The 9875-nt window shown below is 39.9% G+C and overlaps 1 protein-coding gene across 1 annotated transcript; it reads left to right on the top strand.

Annotated features, from left to right (window-relative positions):
- The first annotated feature begins 925 nt into the window (after positions 1–925).
- arf2b (ARF GTPase 2b) lies at positions 926–9456 on the top strand. The gene is made up of 5 exons (XM_084937085.1): positions 926–1039; positions 2136–2293; positions 3118–3228; positions 5611–5735; positions 7567–9456. Exons 2-5 carry the CDS (start codon positions 2146–2148, stop codon positions 7726–7728), a joined length of 546 nt encoding a protein of 181 aa, XP_084793211.1. The 5' UTR covers positions 926–1039; positions 2136–2145; the 3' UTR covers positions 7729–9456.
- Positions 9457–9875: the final 419 nt, after the last annotated feature.

Below are 9875 nucleotides of genomic sequence, written 5' to 3'. Positions count from 1 at the left end.
GCCTTGGACTAATCATATAATAGATAAATGCTAGCATTTCTGTGTCAGCAATTTGAATTAACACAATTAAAATAAGTCAGGATCTAAAAAGAAATGTCAGGATGTCTCTTCAAATGAGTCCACAGGAAGGATTTCACTGGTTCAAGTCTTCAAAAAAATGCAATTAATCAGATTATGAAGAACGAGATGGACAGTAAGTCCTAAAAGTTGGGATCAGCCAGGATCTTGAGCATGGAAAAACGGGCCTCTATACAAATAAATGTTAGAACCATCCACCTCTCTCACACAATTGGAAAGAGTGCTGGAGAGGCCTTCGGTGACCCCAGTGATCACTAGGTTTTACTCAGAAAATGTGCTTAAAAGTAAAAGCAAATTAAACATCCATAAAGATGAAAAACAATCAAAAAGTAAATCGAAATGACCACAAGCAAACATAGAGGAAAAACAATAAACTAGAAACAGATTTTTCTAATGTTATATTTATGTGTTTTGTTTTTTGACTCCCTATAGTCCTTGGGTTTATGTGTGGATTTCTTTATTTATTGGTGTCTTTTTAGGGTTATTTATGTTTATTCATGACCCCATGTACTCGTTGGGGATCTCATGGGTCGTTTCCGCTTGACTTGTATGCTTTTTTTGCATGTCTTTGTGGTTATTCATGTCATTTAATCGTTATTATCATTATTTGTCTCTTTTGTGGCCAATTTCTGTTTCCCTGTAGTCATTTCTCGCCGATTAAAAAAGGGGAAAAAACAGAAAAACTCTGAGGGCCCGGTTCTCAGTGTCTGAAACTTGAATAAACTTGTCTACGGCTCACTTCCTCGACATTTTGTGCACTGTGCGCACAGGGCTCTGCCGACACGCTGATTGGACCGCGGCGTCATCTGGGCGGGTTATCTGTTACACCATGCGTGCTACGATTGGACGCGGTGTGAGAGTGGGAAGTGGCCGTACGCCGGTGTCTCCCTGGTTGCGCAAGACGCCATTTTGGGGTGACAGTGAGAGATAACGGAAAGATCGAGAAGCTGTCGTTTTAAAGGTAATAACCCACATAAACTCGCTTTGTGTTTTGCCTGTAACGCCATTTATTGTACGGCGATTGTCGCGCGGTACCAGCGATTCGATTTAGTTTCGCCTGAGCATGACGTCACGAGGTTCTTTCTCAACTGTGACGCGGCATTTAGCTAACGGCTGTTAGCTTAGCGAGCTACCGTGTATCAGCTCTTTTAATGTTCACGCCACAGAAACCAGGCCTCAGTTTTCCAGGTGGATTTCGTAGCAGGTCGTCGTTATATGTATTAATAATATATGCTGTAACCGGCAGTGGTCTTTAGACCGTTGACGAACGGTGTCGCCTGTTCGTCGCAAGTTAGCATATGCTAGGAAAACTAGCTATCTAGCTGAAGCATCCGCCCTTAGTGAAGCGAACTGTATCCTGTTTCGACTGGTAACCAGGTAAAGAGACCAGAAAACTTCAGACTTTTCACAGAAAATCTGCGCGTTCACATAGCAGAACGTTTCAGCCTTTATTGACACGTACTGATATTAACTTTAACATTAACTTAGCTTGACCTTATAGGTGAAAGCTAGCGTCTTGTGACGACTCACTCGTACAGAAACATTATCCTAACCTGCTATTGCAGAGTTTTCTAGCTGGAACAGGCCCCTCTTATCTTTTCATCAGTTAGCTATTCGCTTTATCCACGGTTGTACAGCTTAGCCTCAGGATATGCGATTTTTCTGCTGTTAAATAATTGACACATAGGCATTTTTAACACTTCTGTAGTGTAGAAGTTAATGGCTGATATGGACGGCCAGAGTTAGCTCTTAACTTAGAGTCGTAGACGAAAGCCTCAGTCATTCGTTTGTGTAAACATTTAACTTGTTCTCCTCCGTGTGTCACACAATGTACCTCGTTTTTTCGACTAAATATACAGCTGTCATCGAACTGCTCTAATGTGGTGTGCCTCTATGAACTGACTAACGACAAAACGACGGTAAATCAGTCCAGATGTCAGCTGTTTTCTCTATAATACATTTTCCCTGTGTTCACTTCCCCTCACCATACTGCACTGAAACCGATTAACAGCAGACCTTACACTGTCTTAACCCTGTCTCTGTCTCTGCTTTGACAGCTTCATCACCATGGGGAATGTATTTGCAAGCTTATTCAAAGGCCTGTTTGGCAAAAAAGAGATGAGGATTCTAATGGTGGGGCTGGATGCGGCTGGAAAAACAACTATCCTATATAAACTCAAACTCGGAGAGATAGTCACCACCATTCCCACCATTGGTATGAACATTTACATCTATCACTCCACTGTCATTGTAAAGAAGCTGTATTTTTAGACTGCTATGAGAAGATTGTAAGTTGTTAGTTATTTTCCATTGTTATTTGAGAGGACAAAAAAAAAAAATCCCGTTCAGCAGATCTTCAGGTCCTTTAAAACTTCTGACTGTTAATTTGTTTTAATTACTAGGGATACACTGTTACGGAACTTAGGGCTATGACTAATATATCTACTTTTTGTGTTTATTTTCTTTTTTTTTATTGCAATTTACTTCTTACTTTGTTTCAGGGGAAGTAATTAAATCATAATTAAAATTAACTGATCTATTTTAAAGTCTTTAAAAAAAAAAAAAAAAAAAAAACTTAACCAGGAGTGATGTGATAAATATTGGCCACAAAGGCAGGTGAATGCCATTACCAGTCAACAGGGCGACCAATCATTTTGTAGCTTTAAGCAGTTATGGTAATTTTTGATTAGTGCTTTTTTTTTTTGGTGTGTCAAAGTTTAATGTGTTTTGATCTACAGCAGCCAGATGTTTCCTTATGTCAGATTTTCGGGACATTTCATTTTAACAATGGTTTAACAAAGAATAAGTGATAAAATGAGAGTAACTGAAGACCTTGTCTTGATTAAAATGCAGTCAGGAAATGTTGACTTTAAAAATAAAAAAGTCATATTAGGAACAAACAGTGGAAAAAAAAAAATTGTAGAAATCTTTACCTGCGTGTAGTGTTTGCTATCGAGTGGTCCAAAGCCTTTTAGTGACTCATCTATGTTTCCTCTCCTTTTTTTTTTTTTTTTTTTTTTTTTTTTTTCCTTTTCGCAGGTTTTAATGTTGAAACTGTAGAATACAAGAACATCAGCTTCACAGTTTGGGATGTGGGCGGTCAGGACAAAATCAGGCCGCTGTGGCGCCACTACTTCCAGAACACTCAAGGTGAGGTGAAAGGGGGGTGTGCAGTGGCATTATCTTAGCTGGCAGTTGTGTCAGTGAGCATTACTGCCCGTAGGTGGCCTCGTTGGTGCATAGAGGATATTAAAGAGACCAATGACTCACATGCCATTGTTCCATTCTCAAAGGGCTTATTGTGTGACTCCTCTACTGTTTCCTGATGTGTAACTCATCAGAATGTATAGGCCTATGCTGTCTTGTGTTTGCCAGTCATGATCCGGCTTGTAAGCAAACTAAGTTGAACATTTTGTGGTATCTTTAATCTGCAGAAATTAATTGTGATTGAAGCCACCTTATTTGCTGCACTGCCATCAGTGCTCCTGTGGTTTCCCTGCATGCATTAGATGAACATCACCTTCCACATACTGAGCACCCAAGTGTGAAACTGAATGTGTGAATCATTTCAGTGATGATCTAAGACGCAGCATCATTTAACAAACAGCATGTCTGACTACAGAATTTTCTTCTACAGCAAACAAGGAAAGTTGTGTTTGGGCTAGAGTGCCGAGTATTGGTTAATGATTTCGTGATTAAAGTGACAGAAAATCGTTCTTTCCATCATTTTTCCAGGCAAAAAGATTAAGGCTCTATGCAAAATTAGGCCTGTGGACCATCTCAATCTAGTCTGATGTCCTTAATGGTCTAGCCTCTCCCCAAGAAATGTTAAAAAAAAAAAAAGTAAAAACACATGATACTTCTTTTTTTTTTATGATGACCTGTTATATCTTCACTCTAATGGTAAAGTTCTTAGCATGCAAGTGGCTTTTTTGACAATCTAACAGAAAATTCTGTTTAAAGTATGGCCCTGTTCTTACATTATCTATGTCAGTATTGTCTTCTGGGGGCATGGGGGGGGAGCTGCCCATCACTGTTTTAGGTTTTTAACACTGACTGTTTTTAACCTGTAGAGACGTAATTTTCTCTGTCAAATGTCTCATGGTGCTGTGATGCCCTTAATGCTCAGACAGTTATTTATTACAGCTGAAATGCTTAGAATATCTAAAAATAGAAATTGTCTCTATCAGTTCTGTCAAAAACATAATGAAAAATGGCCATTCTGAATTATAGCTTGATATCTTTATCCCAACATGAAGAGAAAGTCCAAACAGTGATAAATCTCAGTCAAGCCTCCACATTTATGACATCTTTCTGTCCGAACATCATGAGTTAAAATGAGAGTTTGTACAACTTTGTAATAATTAGTAAACATGAGTAGAAAGTTGCTGGTTGGTGTTGTGTGAAATGTTCCCAAGTTACCGCTTCGCTGTTAGCTTCCTCTGCACTATGAAAAACAGAACTGAATAGTTCAGACCATATAGCGGATTTTTGTCTCTGATATCTGATCCAGGTTCTGTAGATAGAATTAACCCAATATCTAACCAAAGTATCAGATTGACGTTTACCTAAAAAAATGCGTAATTATCTATCGCTTAAGGTAATAAAGAATCAACCCTCAAAGCCAAGAAAAACCAGCATTCCTGTTCTTGATCATGATCCCTCAGCTGAACACCAGCTGAGTCTCAAGAATCCTAAATTTCAGTCAAACTGACCAAATTAACAGCATCACTGTGTCCTGTAGATATTCCTTTCATTTTTGTGCCCTTCACATCTTCACAGAGTCTGTAATGTAACAGGTCAGTGAGGCTGCATACAGATTCTAGCTTCACAAACAAATAGTATCTCAGTTATAGACCGGAGCTGAGCATGTGATCACGTCGTCCCCTGTTACATGAATATAAAAACATCCTGTTTGTACATTCGGTGAGCTGTGGGTATGATGAAACATTTCCTCAAACAAGCTGGCACACAGATCAGGAATTGTGCTTCAGCCATAGGACATTTAACAAAATTACCTCAGTTTTCTTGGCTTTGTCTTTATTTTTTGTGTTAAATTTGAAGCAGGAAAACATCATTCAGAACACTGTTGTACTTTCATCCATCCATTCGTGTCATGAAGCTTTTTTTATACGGTCATTAAACTGTCGGTTGTCTCAAAATACAGCTTTCACATGATCTATGACAACTGAAAATGATTTGGCAGCTTTAAGTCATAAATTAATCTGTACTGAACTTAACAAATGACTGATGTGTTTAACAGCTTCTGGATTTAATATATTCTCACAGTCAGCAGACCTGCAGCTGCCAAATCACAAATTATTACTCATACTTTTTTTTTAATGCCCACTCTACTTTACTGTTTTGGGGATTAATAAATGGCCAAGAGAGCTGGTCCAGACTGAATTATTACTGGAACAGAGTCAGAGCTTTTTATCTGGGGCAATAGAGCATGTATTGTAACCAGAATATAAATGAAGACATGTTTCTGCATTTTTTTTTATGCTGTATTTTTTTTTTTTTTGTATGCAGGGCTCATCTTCGTGGTGGACAGCAACGACAGGGAGAGGGTGAACGAGGCGAGGGAGGAACTGTCCAGAATGCTTGCTGAGGACGAACTCAGAGACGCCGTGCTGCTCGTTTTTGCAAATAAACAGGTGAGTTTGAGTTTCAGACACACGCAGAGCCAAGAAAAGAAATGAGCCTCAAATTTACTTCTCAATTGGTTTGGATGAAAAAGCTTTCAGATATAAAGATCAAGACTTTATTTGTACAGGACCCTTCTTTAATTTAAAAAAAAAAGCCTCTGCTGGTTCAGAGGCAGAAATGCAAGTATCAAAATGGTGTGAACTTCCACCTTAAATGTTTCCCTGTCGGGGATTTATATACTTTGAGATAGGACTGGGGAGCGTGTAGCTAGCCGTGTTAATGTGGGCAGGCAGAAATATCAGGCGGCCATATTGTGGGAGACAAAGTCCATAAATTGGTGCATCCTGCTACTAACCTGAAGGTTGCTGGTTTGAGGCCCTGTACTCGAGTCTTGGCAAAAGTAAGCCAAAAACAATAACCTGATAAAACTAATATTTAAAAAAATGAATGCAGTCCATATGTAGAAGCTATTTCATTTTTATTTTTTACAATGAAGAACAGCTGTCACTGCAGGATCAACATCTGCACATTGATTCTCTATTCTGAAACCTGCCCTGCAGTAGTTCACATGTATTGAGAAGAAAAAGAAAGCATTGATTAGATAAGGAGCTTTGTTAAATGTTAGGCTGCTCATTTTGTTTGTCAGAACTCTGTCAGTCAAGAAAAATGCAAATGATGATAAATCTCAGACAGATTTAATAGAAGTAACACCTTTTTTTCCTCCCTAAATGAACCGTGACTAAAACCACTACAAACCACTTTGTTACTGATCTGTTGAAATCTTAAATGTGCTAACCAATAGACCTAACCACAGACATCGGTGACAGCAGAGAAAAACCAACAGGATATCGTTTCATCTACCTATCAGAACTGGTCATATGTTTGTTTCGGCAGGTTCCTCAGTTCATGTAGATTCCAATGTTCATCTGGTGTTTTGTGTCTGCATGCTCTGTGTCAAGTTCACACCTTTGAAGCTCGGCTGTGTTCAGTTAGCAGGAGGTTCTGTTCAAAATCTTGCAGAGAGGCTGTTGTTGGTCCGTCTTTGCAGACTTTCTGGTCTGTGTGCAGATTTTAGCACAGTATAAGTACAGGATGTGAGGGAACCAACGATTGATTAAATACAAAACTTTCCATTGCTTCTGGCAAGTGTGCACACTTTCATGAGGGTTTGAGCATATTCAAGCCCTCAAAAATGGAATTCATTACTATTAATTATACTACTATAATAATACTATTAATAACGGCAGCATAATAAAACTTGTATTAATATAAAGTAGTGTATTAATAGATCCCTATAGTAAAATAATAAAATCCAAATGTAAATATTAATAGAAATATGAAACTTAAATCAGTATTACGGCTACTACTAAGGATCATTCAGTAAATGAATAATAAATGAGCCTTAGCACATTCAGTGTTCAGGCTGTTGTGAAAACAACTCCCATAATCTGTCACCGCATTATGACATCACTAGATGTTTATTGGCCCCCACCATCATCTATTCTGGATAACCCTCCTCTCTGACTCTGAGAATGATAAAAATAAGATTATTTAATATGACCTGAAACCAATGACTTATACTCAAACTCAGCAGGAAAGTTTTACTGAGAGCCCATCCCCGAACACTTGTATTGGACTGGAAGTTTTCTTTGTCCTCCCCTCAGCCACTGCTGTAGCCCCCTAGTGGCCATTTAAGAGAGTGCATGATTAAGGCACTTTCACATTGGCTGAACTGTTCAGAAGCTTTTCTACTGTTGATGAAAGCTTGTGGGATTTTTGGTTCAGATAGTTAAAAATGGTTAGAACTGCATCATAACTGGCTGTTTCCTCTCCCTCTAGGATCTCCCCAACGCCATGAACGCTGCAGAGATCACAGACAAGCTGGGCCTGCACGCCCTCCGCCAGCGCAGCTGGTACATCCAGGCCACCTGTGCCACCAGCGGAGACGGCTTGTATGAGGGCCTCGACTGGCTCTCCAACCAGCTGAAGAACCAGAAATGATCCATTCCAGCAGTTTTGAATTATTATTTTTTCGTTTGTTTGTTGTTTATTTTTTTTTCTGTTTCGACACAGCGGCAGCACCGGATCCAGGCCCCCCTCTGCGCCCCTCTAACTCCTCTGCCCCGGCTCTTTCTTTCAACGCCTTCCTCCTGCTTTCTCTTCCTCCTCGTCCGTACTCTTGGGGCTCTAGCCTGTGCTGCTTGTGTGTGTGCGTGTGGCTGTGGGTGTGTATGCCTGTGTGGGTGTGAAGGCGTCTCTGTGTATGCTGGCTGGGATCGGGAGTAACCCTGGCGTGCCTTTTACACACCTCCTGTGGAATCAGCAGTCTGGTTTTCAAGCCCCCCCCCTCTCTCTCTCTCTCTCTCCATCCACCAAACTCAGTCTCTGCCCTGCTCGGCCTACCCCCCTCCTCGCCTAATCTGTCTTGCACGGCCCCCCCCCACCTTGACCCTGTTCTGCCCCGCCTTTACTCTTCAGAGGAAGCACGGTTTTCATACAGCAAAGAAAGAGCAAGGGTGCAACCCCCCACTCCTCCCTGTAGAATATATCTATGTTGACTAGAAATGCCCCCCTCCCTCCCACCTTCAGTGCTTAGGTGTTCATTTTAATCTGATTTTTGAGACCTCAAACCCACCAAGAGATTCAGTAAATTGCATCTTAACCTGTATCAGGTCGAAGCAAATGGAAAAAAAAAAAACAAAAAATGGAAAATTAAAAAAAAAAAAGTAAGAAAAGAGAAAATCCCATCCTTGATCATTCTGGTGTCATCTGAAAATCATGCTGTTTGTTTTATTAATATTATTATTATATTGGAATATAAAAGATTATTCTTAGCAATGGTTCTCCAGTGAACACTACCTTTCTCCCCTCCCACCACTAAGTGAGAGCGTGAAGCACAAAAGAAGAAAAAATTAAAAAATTAAACTCTACGAGAATATGCAATTCTTGACTTTGGGTTGCTGGTGTTTAAATCCTGGGATTAAATTAGGATTTTCCTTTTTCTTTTTTCTTTTTTTTTTTTTTTTTTTTTGGAGATGACCTTCAGTGTTTCCATGCCAGATACAAGGTGTTGGACATTTCGCACACTTCAGACTGAGGCAGGTGTCCTAATACATTCACAGGCGTCACATGTTATTCCTTTAAAGAGATGTTACATGTTTGTTTTTTTTTCTGTAACTAGTTTTAGCATTTCTATTTGTACTTTGACTGCTGAACCAAATGCATTTGAGCAGTATGACAAATCCTGTATACAGAAGTAGAAAGTGCATCCTCGAGGGCCTCAGACGAGTTTTTTTTTTTTTTCTTCTCACCAACGGTTGGCACTTTTATTTTGAAAGTCTGAAAGCATCCAGCTGTGTGTGATCTTTTTTTTTCTTCCTGGTCGGGATGAAGGATTGGCACCAAAAAAAAAAAAAAAAAAAACCATGATTAAAAAATAAAATAATGAAGGCTCTCTATAACTGTGAACGGTCCAGACGTCTGGGTGTTTGCAGGCAGAAAAGACCAACACAGTAAGTACTCTGTCGGAGGCTCGTCGGCGAGCTGGAAGGACTTGGTGGTAGACCTGTTGAGGGGAATGGGTGTGCAGTTAGCTGGTCGTCCTCAGTGTTGAACCATGGGGGTTAGAGCTGGCACTTCTGTCAAGAATGATTGTAAATCTGTAAGTTCCCCTATAAACTGTTTCTGTGGGGATTTCCTGAACACATTAATAAACATGATTTGATCCAACAGCTGTTGGAGAGGCTTTTTATTTTCTCATGTGTTACAGTAGTGGATCATTAAAAAAAATTTGTAATAATGATGCAATCCCTGTGAAAGTTCAGGTCTCAGATGGCGCCCAAATCTGGTCAGCTTTGTTTTTTTTGTCCACGTGGCTCACAGTGTGGTGGTGCACACTACTAGTGTTTAACAAGCAGGAGAAGGGATGCAAATCCCTTGGGATTTTTTTCTCCAGGAAGGGTGTTTGGTGTGGTTTTTTTGTTTTGTTTTTTAAATGTGGAGCTACCTGAGCTACGTGCTGTGGTGAACGCTCCCCCAGCAGGGGGGAGCCCTCAGATGACTCGCTCAACATTTCTGGTGATTTTATGGGCACAATTATTCATTTCAAGTCATACTGAGTAAAAACAAAGCTCATTTTTTGAGTTATG

This window comes from Perissodus microlepis, chromosome 8 (genome assembly GCF_051167445.1).
Source record: "Perissodus microlepis isolate ML-2025 ecotype Zambia chromosome 8, ASM5116744v1, whole genome shotgun sequence".
Classification (NCBI taxonomy): Eukaryota; Metazoa; Chordata; class Actinopteri; order Cichliformes; family Cichlidae; genus Perissodus; species Perissodus microlepis.
The sequence above is the reverse complement of the archived record's forward strand: the minus strand, read 5'-3'. Positions and strand labels throughout refer to the sequence as shown.

What these genes read in the sequence shown, in the direction of transcription:
- arf2b (XM_084937085.1), top strand. Translation starts at nt 2,146, where the DNA reads ATGGGGAATGTATTTGCAAGCTTATTCAAAGGCCTGTTTGGCAAAAAA. An exon ending in CTACTTCCAGAACACTCAAG is followed by an intron (nt 3,229 to 5,610) that starts GTGAGGTGAAAG and finishes TTTTGTATGCAG; the next exon opens with GGCTCATCTTCGTGGTGGAC. An exon ending in TCGTTTTTGCAAATAAACAG is followed by an intron (nt 5,736 to 7,566) that starts GTGAGTTTGAGT and finishes CTCTCCCTCTAG; the next exon opens with GATCTCCCCAACGCCATGAA.